The sequence below is a fragment of the Daphnia magna genome, linkage group LG8 (assembly GCF_020631705.1).
Source record: "Daphnia magna isolate NIES linkage group LG8, ASM2063170v1.1, whole genome shotgun sequence".
In the NCBI taxonomy this organism is placed as follows: Eukaryota; Metazoa; Arthropoda; class Branchiopoda; order Diplostraca; family Daphniidae; genus Daphnia; species Daphnia magna.
This window is the reverse complement of record NC_059189.1, coordinates 1,357,555-1,373,623: the sequence shown is the minus strand read 5'-3', so window position 1 is coordinate 1,373,623 and position 16,069 is coordinate 1,357,555. Positions and strand designations below refer to the sequence as shown.

The window sequence follows — 16,069 nt, the reverse complement described above, 5'->3', positions numbered from 1 at the left end:
AGTTGCCTCAACAGCTTTCTCGGATTTATTTTAATAGAGAAATTTCTTTTAAAAGTAGCTTCCCATTAAACTAGTCTGACTGATGCATTTTCTTCCTGTCGACACAGTGGATATCGATGAGAGGCATACTCTAGTTATTAGAGTAGCAAGTATGTTGAGGACTTGTGCCATTTCTAGGAGAGATGGCAGAAAGAGTTTTCCTGTGTAAAATGTATTCCATCATCTGAATGCAACTTAATTATCACAATGTGTTTCGTAGCATGAATTTTTATTATGTTAATTACAAAAATAACTCTTTTCCGTTATCTTTGCAGAATAATTTGCGTCTTCATTGTGGCGATGGATAGTCGGAGACGTCACAACACGTTTCAGGTTGGTGTGAAAAGTTATGGTAGTACTATTACAAACGTACGTTCATTAGTATTCATAATGAACGTAAGTTTGGATAGCTTTTTCCTTTGGTCACTTAATTTCATACGTTGACTTTACTAATTATTCTAGAGCTTTCAGTTGCTGCTAGACAACCGGTTTGCAGGCACCTAACAAATGTCATCCGTATCTAAGTGTCTCTTTCACCGCATGAAGAGCAGTTGGATCAGCGACATAGCTAACAAGTTGTGGTACAGTCATCGACCATACGATTGTTGACATCGCGAAGAGGGAGAAAGTCGTCATTCTGCTTTCTCGATTACTACGCGTTAGGCATGGGCGTTGAAAACAATGGCAATTATTCCTGCCGAATGCTGTAACTACATTAAGTAGAGGGTAACGTAATCTGTAGGCTTTCTGTTTCTTAGAAAAAGACAAAGTACAATGTTATCTAACAGTTTTTATCGAACCAACCATGGTGACATTTATACGTAACCCTTATTTGTTTTCTTTTTTCGTGATGAACAGATGGCAACGAATGGCTTTCTACTTTCCCTGTCAGAGCATCGTGCCGATGTCACTCACTTAGAAGACATCATATTTCGAAAATAATCTCGAAGTAACATGCCATTATTGTTTACGAAGATAACTGGAGAGTTTGATTTCCGAAAATGGATGTCCTATGACTGTTGCCTGCAAAAGGCAATACCTTGTTTGTAACTTTCATTAAATTTAGTCAATTTGCATATTTCGTGTGAATGTTGTGTGGCAACATTAGTTGCTGCTTCTCAGATCGTCTTGTACAGTTTTGAGCTTCCTACCCCGTTTTGTAATTCTCATTTATTGACAGATAATTCGCGCTTTTCACGCAATATCAGAACAAGTCGTTATTGGCACTAAATCAAAAAATGGTTTTAACCGATAAGGAGGTTTATTCGAGCATACAATTTGAAGCGTCCAGGCGAAACTAAACCATGTGACATGCCTTGTTATGACATGAGTAAAGATCCAGATCCAGTCGTTATGCTTTACGACAAGCACAAAGACAACCAGGTGAATAAGAACACAAAATTAATCTCATAACGTTTTATTTGATTCAAATTTTTTATATCTACTGCAGAGCACACAGCGCTATGCAATACAACGTAACGAATATAAACAGATGTGAACAAACAGTAACAATAGGACATGGAGTTTAAATCTAAGGTTATAAAAATTCGTTTCAATGCCGCTGCGATGCCTTTTGCATAATATACTGGCGGAGTGGAATGTAATATGATTCTATAGGTAAGTATGGCACCAGCAAAGGTGGGTTAACTGTTGGATTAGTGCCAAGTTTTGTGTCGGTTGCTCGATTGTTTCGTTCATGTCTTGCAGGTGTAGGTGTAGTGCTCAATTGTCGCCTTTGGTCTTTTCCAGCATTTCTAGATGCATTTTCAGGAGTAGAGGGTTGTTTTTCAAAGGTAAGAATAGGTTTATATGTTGGGGCGTATCGGGGAAGATGTTGCGGTCTAACATTTGTTCCATTTTTTACATTTAGGCTATTTTTAGATCTATTATTAATGGTTTCCAATCCTCTCTGACTTCTTCCAACGACACTGAATGGAACATTGACAGTTGGGAGTCCTTCGGGAAATGAAGGATTATCTTCCACCGCAGGTCTTGGCCTTCGTGTTGGAGCCTGACGAGTAATATTGAGCTGTGCGTCTCTAGGAGGTGAAGCATTGCGTTTTCCTCCGTCAGCGTGGACATGTTTAGCGGTTCCGGATCCTTTAGTATTTTCTGCTTTGACTCCAGCAGAAGTTGTGTCTTCCGCGATTGTCGTTGGTCTCTGTCTTGGATTATGACGTGGCGCTGGCCGTGCTGTTGTATTCGTTGAAATAATGGTATGTTTCGTTTCGTTCTTGTTAGCAGGTTTAGGGCTTTCAGAGTCTTTGTTACCGTTCACCTCGAACTCGAAGAAGGAATGGATGTCGTCTATTGTCGGTTTGGCTGTTGGTCTTGGAGTCTGAGGTGTTTTGTTGGTTGTTCCAACGTTGCGTTTCTCTCCGCCATTTTCAACATGTTGGATACTTTCAAAACCGTTTCTGCTTCCAGGTATATTGACGAAAGATGTTGTAGAGCCAATCAACCGGATATCTTCTTTTCCAGCAATTCTAGTGGTAGTATTTTCTTTAATTGCAATTCCAGACGTTATTTCAGCTTGTACTGTGCCTTTTGGAATTTCCTTAGATGTCGAGGATTTTTCGGAATTGCTGATCGATATGTTGCCAATGGGTATTGGAACTTTTTGTGGTCCACCACCGATGATATGTTCGCGACCTTGCCGGATTCTTCCTATGGCATCATTGATCGACGAATTGTTGTTTGCGGTGCTATTTGTTTGGCTTCTAATCGACGTGTTGACATTCGGTGGGATGCTGAAGCATCCGCTAGCACACCCAGTACTACCCTCTTCATTGGTCGTAGTGCTAGGCTTTGCTTGGCTTCCGGAATTATTTTTCGCTGGTGATGGCGTTGTTCTAGAGGTACGTGTTTCATTTCTATTATTGGTTTGTCGGGGTATATTTTCACTATTTACGTTTCTTCCAATTGTGGTGTTAGATACGCTGGGTTTAGCAGTAGTGGTGGAAGGTGGTCTGGGTCTGCTAGGGACGGGAGTAGGTGAGTTGGATGTGTCTGGATTATTGGATTTTAATGGCTCTTTAACTGATGCAATGGGTTTGACAGGCTGGTTGACGGTGACAGATGGTTTATGATCTTCGCTTTGATCGTTGATGACCCCGAGATCATCTGATTCTTTCCCTCTGCTATTGGGGATTTCCTGAACTGCTTTGCCTGACAGGTGCAATGCTCCTCTTCGCACCTGTTGAAATTCCAACGGAACTTTCGGCTTTTACATTGTTTGTAATTTTTCTGTCTATTTCTTCGGTAGTGCTGGATCGTGTGGGGCGTGTTGTAGTGGATACATAGTTTCCAACGGATGGGTTATTTCCATTGCTACCAGAAGAAATGTGTACGATGAGGGAGAAAGCATTTTCTGAATTACCAGTGCCATCCGTTTTAAAATCTACCTTGACGGTGTTATTATTGCCATTTCCATTGGCCGCCGATGCATCTCCGTTCGCGTTAATTGATAAGTTGTAGTTTACAGTAGTTTTGGCTTTCTTCTCTGAATCGCTGTTTGTGTTATCGGTGCTTTTGATTGTAGTGCTTTCCGATGATTTATCCGAATTTTCATTTTTTTCAGATGGACTTCGCTTTCTTCCGGTGCTTTCGGCTGTTTCTCCTCCACTGCTTGCGGGATTGTCACTTGTACTTTCTGTACCACCTTGGGATTCATTACCTCCTTCAGTATTTCTACCGGATGTATTATCTACTAAAGTGACGCCACCAGAGGGAGCTTCACGTGTTGTAATTGCTCCGAAATTGAAGCCTCCAGTTGAACCAATTCCACCGGTATTAGTTTCGCCGCTTCCTCCTATTCCGCCGCCGATTCCGTAAGAAAATCCTTCGCCTCCGTACGAATCATCTCCTCCACCGCCTCCATACGAATCATCAACTCCGCTGACTCCGTAAGAATCGCTTATTCCCACGCTTCCGTAAGAATTGTCTGTACCGCCCCCACCGTAGGAATCGCCTATTCCTCCGCCTCCGTAAGAATTGCTTATTCCTCCGCCTCCGTAAGAATTGCTTATTCCAACGCTCCCGTAAGAATCGTCAACTCCGTCGCCGCCTGAGTAAAAGTTTCCTTGCGTTCCATCACCTCCGTATGCACTGAGTCCTGTTCCGCTGTTTTCCGAAGAGCTTCCGCCGCTTTGGCTACTTCCAAAAGAGTTGTATCCTATTCCGCTATTCTCGTATGAGGGGCCTTTAATTCCGCTATTCTCGTATGAGGGGCCTTTAATTCCGCTGTTGCCGTATGAATTGCCGATCGCACCGCTCACGTAAAAGTAGCCTTCGTTTCCATTATTTTCAGAATATCCACCTCCACCGTATTGGTTTCCGTATGGGTTGTATCCACCGCTTCCATAAGGTATACCTCCTTTTCCTTTGCCTCCGTAGGAGCTACCTTTTCCTTTAGCTCCGTAAGAGCCTTTTCCTTTGCTTTTGCCTCCTTTACCGTAGGATCCACCTTTACCCTTGCCGTATCCGTTTTTGCCTTTTCCTCCGTACGATCCGCCTTTGCCTTTGCTCGGATATCCACCTTTTCCTTTTCCTTTTATTTTGGCCACGTAATAGCTGCCTCCAAAGGAGCCACGTCCGTTTCCATTGCCTTCGGATGAGTCGTCCCTATTTCCTCCGCCGACTGTGTATCCGTTATATCCGGCGTTGTATCCGTAACCACCGCCTTTTGGAAAATTCAAACGATAAAATTCCATGACGGATAACAAATCAAATGAGGTACATACCTCCCTTTCCCTTTGATTTATGTTTTTTTCCTTTGTCGTGCGACACCACGATGTATCCTGACATGTTAAAACAAATTTATTAATCTCAGTTTAGGAAAGTCGGTCGTAATGATTAATGTTTTGAATATTTACCTGCGTGTCCTTTGTCACTTTCTCCATAGTAATCAATGCTGGGAAGAGGAGGTCTGTGGAATTGCAAACTACCATAAGGATCGAGGTGACTTATGTGTCTTTTACCTTTGGTGGCTGCCAGCATCAGATCTTGATTGGCCGTCTGCTGTGCGTACGCCACGGATGTTAGAGTGAACACAACGAGCACGATCTATTTTCACGAGCAATATTTCAAACAAGGAAAAAAAAGGTAAGTCTATTGCTTAAACTTAACACTTTGAAAACTTGAATTAAAGTATTTACTTTTAGAATCGTCATTGCTGTAAGCAATGCTGTTGGGCGTGTTAACTGGCCGTTTCGCGAGGTAATGTATTGATGTCCAATAGAAGGAAGAGTCGGTTGAAATGTGAGGATTTAATCGGATTGGTCTTCTACTTTTATAACATAGGATGCTTTCCATAAATGGCTTGAATTGAGAACCAAAAAAAGACGACAGATTTCAAACGAAGTTGAATTGACACTGTTGGCTGATTGAATAAGAGTGAAAGCAAGTTGATAGAGAAAACACAACCAGCAACGTGTCACGGGCTCGCACGTAGCACATTGGATGAGGCTACCTTTAACCGACAGTGAACTTTTGAGTAAACGAGAACCGCTTGGACAACTGTTTGAACTTTGTCAACAAGGCGGTGCCCTGGTGAAGTGAAAGGATTCTACGTGGAGAAAGCAAATTAGCTTTTACTCAAGGAAAAACCTGATCGACTTGTTTGATTTCTCCTAGACACTACACCCAGTCTCGGGTCCAGGGGACCGATGGTAAATTCCTAATTTTGAAGAAATTTCGAGATATCAGAGGACCAAATAGGCTTCAGTGGTTTTTACTACGTCACTATATTTGGTAAGAAAAATTTCCTTTTTTTTCTTGTTGTGACATGTTGGATTCGAAACTGTACGTTGATTTAGTGAATCGTGTCTTTAACACGTCGTTCTTCCTCGGGTGGGAAAGTAATAGAAGTTTCTCCAGTAAGGATGAAGATTCTAACAAGAAACTTCACCTTTTCTGGGCGTTTCCCAAATCGAATACGAAATGAATTCGTTTGGAACTAGTTTAAGTAGAAGTTGAAAAGCGATAATTTAGGCACTTTAAAAGCTAAACTCTCCTTGTCACCATTATTAACGAATGGGAAATTGGTGATTTAAACCATTTCTCTGTTGTTATTTTATTATGTTTGATAATTAATTGCGCCACATGAAAAGTGGATAATGTAACGTTCTCATCGCCCAAAGTTTGGTGTAATTATTTGTTAATGATCCTTTTTTCCGAACGAATTGCTTACAGTTTTTAATGGAAAGAAGTATGGGTATATGTAACAACGCACTAACAATTTTGAATTTTAACAATCTCGGGATTGGTTAAAGTCCAACTCGGTGCTAATTTTGGAGAAGTTTTGGAAACTTTCGATCTGAACTATTGCACAATCACACCTTTCCAATTTTTCAATTTCTAATTGACCAGGAAAGCTGTTTTTTCTAAAGGATGTACCTGAGATTAGCAGTATTATAGAGCTTCAAGAATGTTGACGTGCACTTCACCTATTTCAGAATAAAACTAAGAATTAAATGTTTCAAACTTGCATGAAGCAGTGCAAAAAAATAGACTAAACTAAGAATTCCTTTACGATTCGCACGCGCTTGTTTTCGAAATTGGCTGAAATAGGAAATCGTGAATGTTTTTATGGTGACAACAGGTCTTGTAGCGAAACACACAACGATGTTTACAAATGGATTATCAAGAGGCTTTCATCTATCGTGCGGGGCGCTTGCGGTCATTCTAATAGTTGCTGGAAAAGCAGAACCTGTTTTTTAGTTTCAAATTTTTTGAGACTGTTGCTTTTACTTTCACCTTATCGGCATTACCTCGCAGACACCGGAAATCAACACGTCTGCATTCATCGCATTCATAGCCAGTTGTAACATTAGTTTAGGCCGCACCTGATTAAACAAAAAAATACATTAGAAATGACACGGGTCTTCGTCCAAACATAGACAATGGAAAACTTTCTCTTTTATTTTTAAATTATTTTCTATTTTTTTTTATGAAAATGTGTCATTAAAACAGATTTTCATCTTTATTACTATTCTACCATCGAACTATCGTATCATATTCAATTTGAGTAAGCTGCGATCTGCTATATCACTAATTACGAGTTCACCTGTTCCTTATGTTTCAATTATGTGTATTGTAAGCCAAACTTTAATTAAGTCTTCAGCATTTAACCCTTATGATAATTAGGTTCTTTTCTTTCCATCCAGTCCGAGACAGTAGTGGCATCTAACGGGATTCGTCAGCTTCTGATGCTAAAATGAAAGTTGGAAACATTTGCATCAACTCCGTCGGCCACACAAGTCTTTACCATCGGTCCATTAGGAATTTTGAGGTGATTACATCGAGCTTAAGTCTACGTCTGAGACATTGGTAAAAACAGGTAATGCAACAAAAGTTTTAAACTACTATTATTTATTTAATTATTGCATCATTGCATAAGATTACAATAGAAAATATTCAATAAAAATTCTTGTTAAATATTTTGCTTTGCATACAGAAATTAATAAGCAAGTCCGTGATGGCCATAGCCGTGTCCATGTCCGTGACCAAGAGCGTGACCGTTGCTGTGGCTGTTAGATCCGTGGCTGATCACTTTGTTGATGCTGGTATAACCCGAATTGCCGTGATTGTGTCCGTGGTTGTATCCGTAACCAGCGCCATATCCTGCAACTAAAAACAGAAATGAAAATTAACGAGAAATTTGGTAGGTTTACAAAACTTCTGGCTTACCTCCGTATCCGAGACCATGTCCGTAACCCAAACCATAACCTTTAAAGGTAAGACCGCAAAATTACATAACGTTATTTTTGAAATTCTCTGAAATTTATCGGGAAAAATTCAAACCTCCGTAACCGGCTCCATAAAGAGCTCCATGGCCAGCTCCGTAACCAGCTCCATAGCCAGCTCCATAGCCATATCCTAGTCCACCATATCCAGCACCGTACAGTCCGTTTCCGTACAATCCATTTCCATAGCCCAAGTCCAGCGTAACCGAGTCCACCATAACCTCCATACGCTCCGAGGGTACCCTCGGCCGTTTGCAGATCCTTACCGGTGTCAGAATCGGTGGCGGCTGCTTGTTGCTCGACGGCTTCATTTTGCTCTTCGGCGGCCATGGCAAAAACAATGCACGCAGCGGCAATGAAAACCTATGAATAAAATATTGAGCAATCAGAATTTTCACCATACAGGTAATATAATTTGAATTATTTGCTTTCAACTTACTTTAAAGGCGATCATTTTAACGAGTAGAGGAGTGGTGTACTAGGTACTTGAAATGTCAAGTGGATTGTAATATTTACGTTTATTACAGGCGTTTATATACTTCAGTGAAAGTCTAAACGATTGACAGAAAAATCGCATTTAAGCATAGACTGTATTCACACAACAAATAGAGTGAAAGGTGTGCAATTCGGTTTTGTTTTAAATTTCCACAAAGATAGGCGAACAACAGATCTTTTCATTTGAGTTAGTCGACCGTGTAAGCGTTCGACTAATATTGGATTTAGGGTGGAGAAAATGACGATGGGTGAAAGGTAGGTAACGGGTGAAAAGGCCGGTGAATCAAATTGTCTTTAACGTTCCCTTCTCTTTTTTTTAAGGAAAAAACAGCTGCCAGCCCGTTAGAAAATAAACTGAATTGAAGATCGGAACCTCTATCAATAGGTGATATGTTTAACAATCAAATGATACATCGCTCGTGTATTTCTTATCCTGTGTAAGAGTTTGGCATAGTCAACGTTAAAATCATTTAGTGAAATTTTGTTGTACTTTAATATTTTATGTGAAATTTTAACAGATTAAGGTAAGAGTAGTCGGAAATCGACTTAAAATTCCAGTGGCAGAAAAGTAATGGTCAACTTCTCTCTGAAGAATTCGTTGTGAAACTAATGGATATGAATGGGTATAATATTGATGAGTGATATTGGATTTAAGAAATTGAAACTCATTGCATACACTCTTAAGTATTAAAGTTAAAGTAATATAATATTTGATTTTATTTAAAAATAGGTGCAAGAAAGGAGGATAAATTATGATCAACAGAGGAAAAGTTGTTCCTTTACTTATGTATTGAATAATAACACCGTCGTTACACAAAAATTGGTGGTGCAAATGTAAGTAATCACGTCGCTATGTTCTAACTAAAAATATATGCCCCTGGATTCTGTTAAATGCTTGTTTATTATTGTGTGATTTATAGGCTTCTATCGCATGCGGATTGACTTTACATCACCACACATCTTTTTAGTGGTCTGAATTGAATACGAGAGAACAAATTCTAACGATTAAGGTATGCTTCTATTCCATTGTATTCGTGTTCAATAAGTTCAGTCTACCGTTGTTGATATGAGTAAATATTACTATACAGATCTATAAAATGAGTAATAGGAATGATGTTAATAAGCAAGTCCGTGATGGCCGTATCCATGAGCATGGCCATGTCCAAGAGCGTGGGCGTTGCTGTGGCTCTTTGATCCATGGCTGATCACTTTGTTGATGCTCGTATAACCGGAATTGGCGTGGTTGTGTCCGTGGTTGTGTCCATAGTTGGATCCGTAACCAGCTCCATAACCTATGATAACACGATAGCGTTAAAATACGTCTCCAATTAAAGGTGAGACCTAAAATGAGTTTGTTTACCTCCGTATCCAAGGCCATGTCCACCATAACCGAGTCCTAAACCGTAACCTTTTTTTTTAAATTAACATATTAGTTTTAATGTGATTTATTAAAATTTACAAAGTATCCATTTATGATTCAAACCTCCGTAACCAGCTCCATGACCGTATCCATGTCCACCATATCCAGCGCCATAAAGTCCGTTACCGTACAATCCATTGCCATAGCCAAGTCCGCCGTATCCGAGTCCGCCGTAACCAAGTCCACCATAACCTCCGTACACTCCCAGGGTACCCTCGGCCGTTTGCAGATCCTTGCCACTTTCGGAGTCAGTGACGGCCACTTGTTGCTCGACGGCTTCCCTTTTGCTCTTCAGCAGCCATGACGAAAACGATGCATGTAACAGCAATCAAGACCTTTGAGTAGTAAAAGAAAGTTAAAAAATTATTAGTAATTAGCGCAATGATTTGTCATAATTCTAATTGGTGATTATTTTTACTTTTAGTTGCAAATGGATTTACCTTGAAGGCGATCATCTTTAATTGAGATAGGAGCTTTGTACTGGAACACTTTGAATTTCAGTTGGAGTGTGAATTTGACATCGATCGTCACTGTTTATATACTTTGGTGAAAGCCATGGTATTTGACCGAGAAGTCGTGTTAAAGCATGTCGAATGGTGATAAACAATTACTGTGTAAGCAAAGTGAAAGGTTTACCGATTGAATTGATCATAGACATGCACAACAGAGGAGGTAAATAGGTAATCCTTTCTTTCGATGCACTAGACCATAACAACATAATAAGTTTAGTGATAGTAGCAAGTGATAGTTAATTTTATTTGCAGGAACTCGATCAAGATAAAGGAATAAGTTTTGTTTGAATACATCATTTTCTTTTTTTACGAAAAGAAAAGAGGATTTTGAGCCGTGCCATTTGTTGTACTTTTGCCTTTGGCAATTTTTCAGAAGGTAAGAACGTCAAGGTGTCTTCGTTGCCCAGCCCTTTCTTGTGATCATTACCATTTTACAGAATACCAATGAAAAAATGATAGATTCATGTCAAGTTCAACTAGAATGAGTACCTTGCACTAGACAAACCTGTTGTATGGATTTTGCGAATAGTGTAGTATCTTAATCGGAGCTATACGTGTATTAGTATTATGCAGTTGCATGAATTTCATTGAAATCGGTAAAACCATGAGCAAATTTTACTACATGCAAAATGTTTTTTCCCGGTTAATTTTCAAAGCAATGACTAATCTTTTATCTATTTTTATGAATTTCAGATATCCAAATAGCCTTCTTATTATTCGTGAGGTGACGAGAAAAAACCAATGCTCTTACGAACATGAGGAACTGTTTATTCGTATAACAACAAAGGTATAACAAAGGTTATGTTGAAAGCGTGTTAGTTAAATATATAGCGGTAGTATAAATTTGAAATGAAAATAAGGTATAAGCCTATGGCTATTGAATAAGAAAATTTCAATTTTGGTTGTGTGATCACGTTTCTGCGTGCACAAGTCTTTTTTAACTCTAGAAACCAATAACGACGAACATCCACAGCTAAACTTGGATGTTTGTCGTAAAATCTTTCAAAAGTTAGCAACGTCTATTAGTCAAAGTATAATATAAAATAAAAAAGGATGTTGATTATAAGTAAATTTAAAAAATGTGAAGAGCAGTAAGACTACGTTAGTTACGACTTGCAAATATGCCAATAGCACTTGAAGTTTGATTGAAACCTGGCCGTCCTTTTTAACTGAATATCATCACAGAATAATTTTCGTGCAAGTCACTAGTTTTAGGCATTCAGAAATATGTGGTTAGGTACTGCGTGTGAAGATGAAAAGTCGAATTCTACAAACAGGGAAATACTGAAAGACAATTAGAAAATAGCGATGTGATAATGTAAACGATAAATTCAGTTGATGAAATTAATTTTGTGTAGAGTTTACGTTTACTAATAAAGTTGTAAAAAAAAATAAACATTAGGTGGGGATAAAAATGCATCCAGAAAACCCGTTCCCGGCCAAAGAAATTTAAAAACCATCAACAAGAACAAAAAAAAAGAAGATTGAATGTTCTCGAGCTTATGTCAGGGCAGTAACTAAAAATCATGCTTTAATTAAGGATGAGTATCTTTTTACGCTGTAATAGGGTAACCATACGCATAACCGTAACCTTCAGCATACGGATACCCTGCGTATGCGTAACCAGGATAGGGATAGGCGATCGGCTGGGTGATCAATTTTGCAGTGGAAGCCGGAACTCCATCCGTACGAGCGGCTAATGTGTAAGTACGGAATAATTGAAGTTATCTTAGAATATTATAATTAATCAATGGTTCCATTTGGTTTTCAAAACTTACCAACTGGGACGTGGTACGTTGCGAGCATTGATGTTGGGTAAGAGAAACTAGGGTAACCGTAATAACCGTACAAGAACTGATTGTCGGCTTGTAAATCAGGAATGTTTTCGCCAGTCGGCATGGAGGACACAGTCATAGCAAAGAGAGCCAAAAGAAGAATAATCTACAAAAACATTACGATAAGTGCTAATTTTTGCAGGAGGTAATCATTGTGAATTTCAATAATGTTTGCAATAATGAAACAGACTTACTTTGGAATGCATGGTGAGAGAAGAAGAGGAGATGCCAGTTGCAAAAGAACTGTGAAGCTCATTCAGAATTGCCAGGCTTTTTATACAGCTAAAGAAAATTGCGGGAAGAGCCCGGAAGAACTTAACCTTCACCAAAGTCAAAGTCATCTCCCGCGAGCGAAGGAGGATCTTACCGCAAAAGAAAAGCGAAAACAAAGGATAGCACGATCGGCCATCTACGTGAGCCAGAAAAAAAAAGGTAAACTGATTTCAACCGGTTTCATGTTCGAACCATATCGAGCATCGTATACTTTTTAGTAGATGAGTGATATTTCGGAATTTCAAAATGGCACGAAGCTTTGAAGAGTTTTATTGTGGAAGTCTTTGAAGATGCGCATCGTGTCGTGAATCTTCGACTACCTGTTGGCCGGATATAATTTGATGACACTTCTTTCCCGACAGCCCAAAAAGCCAGCCGTTTGCACAGTTAATTTATGAGTTTTAATGTATTCTTTTTTTGGGTGTTTCATTTTAGCCTGAGGATACTATCAACAATGCGATGGTTTGTACCATAAATTTGTTATACTTGACGGTTCAAGGAAAGTCAACTATTTTTGGCGGAAGAAAAATAATGGTATTTGCTTTTGGTATACTGTATTGTTCGGTTACAAGTAATGCATTACAGACTCGAGTACATATGAGACGCATACATAGTAGCTTCACGCAACATATACGAAGCCTTTAATTGTCTAACTATTAGAGGAAATTGTCGAAGCCGGCCAACCGTGGATAATCAGTAAATGGAGAAGAAATTCTGGCCAGTGCAAGAACAGGTGCGTATGATGCCCATTTGCAAAACTACGTAGCAGTCCAAAAGTAATTAGCCCTGGTAAAAATAAACGTAATGGTAAAAGAATAATTTAGTATTAATAGATTTTAATTTATATTTTACCTTGTCCTGATGCCTGCCGTTCATCCTAGCGGCGTTACATAGCGCAAATTTCGAAAAGATTAGATGTAGCGGATGTAATACTGCAACCAGTAAAAGAGAAAACAAATTAAAGGTAAGAGAATTTAATGAAAAAATGTTCTTGTTTACCTGTTGGCAGCCCGTTCACCTGTAGTCACGAAGAGCTAGAACGAACTGCAAAAGCTCCAAGGAATTCCATTCGTTAAATACCGATGACACTAGCGTTGGGAACCAGGATAAAATTGCACGCTAGCATGATTATCATGGTTTACTAATTTGGCAAGGTGACCCTATAAAAAGTTCCATTTCCGCTAAATAGCCGCGTCACCAAAATCAATAAAAATGAGGTATTAAATTCCTATTGTTGATATTTTACAGATGTTTTGTGTTAAAATTGAATTTAAAAAAAAAACCACATCGTCATCTTCGTCGCCTTGAGGATAACTATCGGGGAACGCGGGAAATGATAATTCTCACGAATCTTTCGTCAGTCATGCTATAGCATGGTAATAAAAAGAATCAAGGACTTTTCTAGAGCTTCCCAAGTTCAAGTTCTTGGCAACGAATAACAACAGAAATAATAAAGTACGGCAAAAAAACCAAAAAACAATAATAATGGCTCCATACAAAAGAAGAAAAAAAATGGGAAAAGAAAATGTTCTTTGTGGGAATGTATTCATTTTATCGGCTTAGAGGGCACCTTGAAAGTCCTCTTGGCCGTTTCCTATTTATGGTGGTTATTCATCAAACCTTTCTCATGGCGTTTGAATAACAACGGAACGCTTTCCCTGTTACTTTTTCAGGGGACCAAAACAAAGAAACGGGTGCACGACTGCATGATATGAGAGAACACTAACAAATTTGCCCCACTTATGAATCCGTAGATAATTTCAATCGTAGTTTTAAAAACTGAATTTGAAATGCTGTATAGTTCTAATTGACAATTTCGCTTCCGGCAACGTATTAACTTTTTTTTTAGCTTTATTAAAAACGTCAGCTGGAGATTGAATGCCTGGAGTTATAGCATATCCCTCACGGTGAATTACTAAAATAACGGTTGTAAAAATAAAATGAAAACAGGTTTTTCACTTTCACTTGAATGCTATATTTAGTATGCATGTGCGCAAAAGTTTCTTATTTTAGCAATTCAGACGAATGAAATTTAACTAGCAAATCTTATTTGTAATTGAATCACATTCGAGTATATTGATTGGCGTGAGTTGTCATTAGTTCAAACCATTCGTCTCTGAGTAAAGCAATGAGTAATAAAGTGCAATGAAATTGTAATCAGTTAATTATGTTTATTATGTCGAAAATAGAACAAAAAAGTGTCTGAAATAAATTCTGCATTTTAAATTTTTAATTGATTGAGCCATTGTCAATCACTCAATTAGTATCTAGCCCCACCAAGAGCATGGTTTGCTGAGTGGTGTCCTCCAGCGGCTGAGTTGTGGCTTTGATGGCTGCTAACTTTGTTGACACTTTCGTAACTGGAATGGCCTTGATTGTGTCCGTGTCCATGCGCATTCTTATGGTTAGCTCCGTAGCCAGTTCCATAACCTCCAATTCCTCCGTAAGCGCCAACTCCGCCATAAGCACCGATCCCTCCATAACCAGCTCCGTAAGCCCCAAGTCCTCCATGAATACCACCGATTCCACCATAGCCTGACCCGATTCCTCCGTAGCCAGTTCCGTAAGCTCCGACACCACCGTAAGCACCTCCGATTCCGCCATAACCAGCTCCGATGCCTCTATAACCTGCACCAATTCCGCCATATCCACCAAGACCCAAGCCGTTGCCATAGCCTCCATATCCGAGCCCATGACCGTTATTGAATTGGTTGACACCATAAATTCCGTCTCCTAATCCATAGCCGCCAATATGTGTCTCTTCCGTCTTCAAGTCTTCATTTTCCTTCACAGCTACTTGTTCCGATTCTTCGGAAGCCATGGCAACAGCGATGCAAACAACACAAAATAAAATCTGCAAATTTTCAATGGTTATGTCATTAGATACATCGGATAATTACATAACTCTTGGATAGTGAACTTACCTTAAATGCAATCATTTTCAATTTAAAAGTAAGTTTTTGGTGAGTCTTTTGATCAGGGAGATTGTCCAATGTACTAGACTGGATGTCGTTACTTCCTTCATTTCTAGTTATATATAGGCCTAGAAATAAGAAAGTAAAATTTGTTGATAGAGGAAGTGCCCGAATAACTATCTAAATTTAGAGGTAATTTGAAGGGTAATGTCACCGGTAAAATTGGGGGAAATAAAAGCAATTCGCCAATGTAAGACAAGGGAAAGTTTCAAACGCATAGAATGCTATGGCGCCATAATGCAAAGCTTTTCAATCAATTTCTTGTTGGGAATTACCCGTGAACAAGCCACGCCTCTGCATCTTTCGACTTATTTGGTTGTTGTCGTCGTTTATAGAAAGTCAAGTAAAAACAAGAACTAACAGTTCTCCCTTTTCTCTGCATTCCAATATTGTCATGTCAAGGCTAAGCTGATCTTTGTCACGCTTCATCACTTGGTAGTTGGCACCTTTTATGCTTGAGGCTGATACGCATTACTAGGTAAACAAAAAACTGTATTCCAGGAAAAGTTAAGACAATTGCACGTGTAGTAATTTGCAGTGGCCATTCTTGTAATTCGTCCTTAACTAGCAATAGATATGCAAAACAGGGATTCCCAGTTAAGCTCAGGATGAATTTGGATGATCTAACAAAAAGAAGGTTGTTGCAGCGATGAAGTCGCACTAGGGTAAGGGGTAACTCAGTTTAGGCGGGAAATGATTGTACTCTTGCAGATACAGTTGCCAGATTTATCACAGTTTCCGAGCTGCTTTTACAAGTTTTTTTAAAAGCCTATTT

General features: G+C 39.1%; 4 protein-coding genes and 3 long non-coding RNA genes across 18 annotated transcripts; 3 read left to right on the top strand and 4 right to left on the bottom strand.

Moving 5' to 3' along the window:
* Positions 1-1,440: 1,440 nt before the first annotated feature.
* On the bottom strand, positions 1,441-5,422 carry LOC123466544 (keratin, type I cytoskeletal 9-like). Of its 3 annotated transcripts, none has more exons than XM_045178086.1 (5): positions 5,196-5,413; positions 4,914-5,103; positions 4,782-4,838; positions 4,271-4,720; positions 1,441-4,240 (listed from the first exon to the last, which is right to left on the bottom strand). In XM_045178086.1, the coding sequence occupies exons 1-5, from the start codon at positions 5,208-5,210 to the stop codon at positions 3,180-3,182; spliced, it is 1,773 nt and encodes a 590-aa protein (XP_045034021.1). In that variant the 5' UTR covers positions 5,211-5,413; the 3' UTR covers positions 1,441-3,179. The 3 variants fall into 3 exon arrangements, with proteins under 3 accessions (XP_045034021.1, XP_045034020.1, XP_045034022.1); XM_045178087.1 differs by having other exon boundaries at positions 3,220-3,369; positions 3,444-4,720; positions 5,196-5,422; XM_045178085.1 differs by having other exon boundaries at positions 1,441-4,720; positions 5,196-5,412.
* Positions 5,176-7,249, top strand: LOC116929336. The gene is made up of 3 exons (XR_006650499.1): positions 5,176-5,256; positions 5,341-5,790; positions 7,206-7,249. It is a non-coding gene; the product is annotated as an uncharacterized LOC116929336 (long non-coding RNA).
* A 144-nt stretch (positions 7,250-7,393) lies between these two features.
* Positions 7,394-10,169, bottom strand: LOC116929333 (keratin-associated protein 21-1). The gene is given in 5 exon segments (XM_045178092.1): positions 7,394-7,668; positions 7,729-7,767; positions 9,763-9,980; positions 9,982-10,034; positions 10,140-10,169. Coding segments are annotated over 5 exon segments (495 nt in total). The 5' UTR covers positions 10,155-10,169; the 3' UTR covers positions 7,394-7,498.
* On the top strand, positions 7,662-11,592 carry LOC116929337. Of its 9 annotated transcripts, XR_006650496.1 has the most exons (8): positions 7,662-8,189; positions 8,312-8,534; positions 8,601-8,716; positions 8,798-8,902; positions 9,010-9,113; positions 9,200-10,371; positions 10,464-10,587; positions 10,905-11,592. It is a non-coding gene; the product is annotated as an uncharacterized LOC116929337 (long non-coding RNA). The 9 variants fall into 9 exon arrangements; XR_006650497.1 differs by having other exon boundaries at positions 8,312-8,401; positions 8,472-8,534; positions 9,200-11,592; XR_006650492.1 differs by having other exon boundaries at positions 10,464-11,592.
* LOC116929335 lies at positions 10,959-12,387 on the bottom strand. The gene is made up of 3 exons (XM_032936526.2): positions 12,241-12,387; positions 11,990-12,152; positions 10,959-11,907 (listed from the first exon to the last, which is right to left on the bottom strand). Exons 1-3 carry the CDS (start codon positions 12,385-12,387, stop codon positions 11,765-11,767), a joined length of 453 nt encoding a protein of 150 aa, XP_032792417.2. The 3' UTR covers positions 10,959-11,764.
* On the top strand, positions 12,333-14,552 carry LOC116929338. Its single transcript, XR_006650498.1, has 3 exons — positions 12,333-12,478; positions 12,538-13,473; positions 13,568-14,552. It is a non-coding gene; the product is annotated as an uncharacterized LOC116929338 (long non-coding RNA).
* On the bottom strand, positions 14,471-15,925 carry LOC116929331 (glycine-rich cell wall structural protein 1.0). 2 transcript variants are annotated; one of them, XM_045178088.1, is made up of 3 exons: positions 15,449-15,925; positions 15,244-15,362; positions 14,471-15,173 (listed from the first exon to the last, which is right to left on the bottom strand). In XM_045178088.1, the coding sequence occupies exons 1-3, from the start codon at positions 15,510-15,512 to the stop codon at positions 14,580-14,582; spliced, it is 777 nt and encodes a 258-aa protein (XP_045034023.1). In that variant the 5' UTR covers positions 15,513-15,925; the 3' UTR covers positions 14,471-14,579. The 2 variants fall into 2 exon arrangements, with proteins under 2 accessions (XP_045034023.1, XP_045034024.1); XM_045178089.1 differs by having other exon boundaries at positions 15,570-15,923.
* Between the last annotated feature and the right edge of the window lie 144 nt (positions 15,926-16,069).

Bases quoted from the DNA above. Each gene is read 5' to 3' on its own strand.
- LOC116929331 (XM_045178088.1), bottom strand. From the start codon at position 15,512: ATGCGTTTGAAACTTTCCCTTGTCTTACATTGGCGAATTGCTTTTATT. The intron at 15,363-15,448 runs GTGACATTACCC...TCTTATTTCTAG, and splicing joins TATTTCCCCCAATTTTACCG to GCCTATATATAACTAGAAAT. The intron at 15,174-15,243 runs GTAAGTTCACTA...GAAAATTTGCAG, and splicing joins TGAAAATGATTGCATTTAAG to ATTTTATTTTGTGTTGTTTG.
- LOC123466544 (XM_045178085.1), bottom strand. The intron at 4,839-4,913 runs GTAAATATTCAA...TTAACATGTCAG, and splicing joins AAGTGACAAAGGACACGCAG to GATACATCGTGGTGTCGCAC. The intron at 4,721-4,781 runs GTATGTACCTCA...ATTTTCCAAAAG, and splicing joins TAAATCAAAGGGAAAGGGAG to GCGGTGGTTACGGATACAAC.
- LOC116929335 (XM_032936526.2), bottom strand. From the start codon at position 12,387: ATGACTTTGACTTTGGTGAAGGTTAAGTTCTTCCGGGCTCTTCCCGCA. The intron at 12,153-12,240 runs GTAAGTCTGTTT...ATGTTTTTGTAG, and splicing joins CTCTCACCATGCATTCCAAA to ATTATTCTTCTTTTGGCTCT. The intron at 11,908-11,989 runs GTAAGTTTTGAA...CTTACACATTAG, and splicing joins AACGTACCACGTCCCAGTTG to CCGCTCGTACGGATGGAGTT.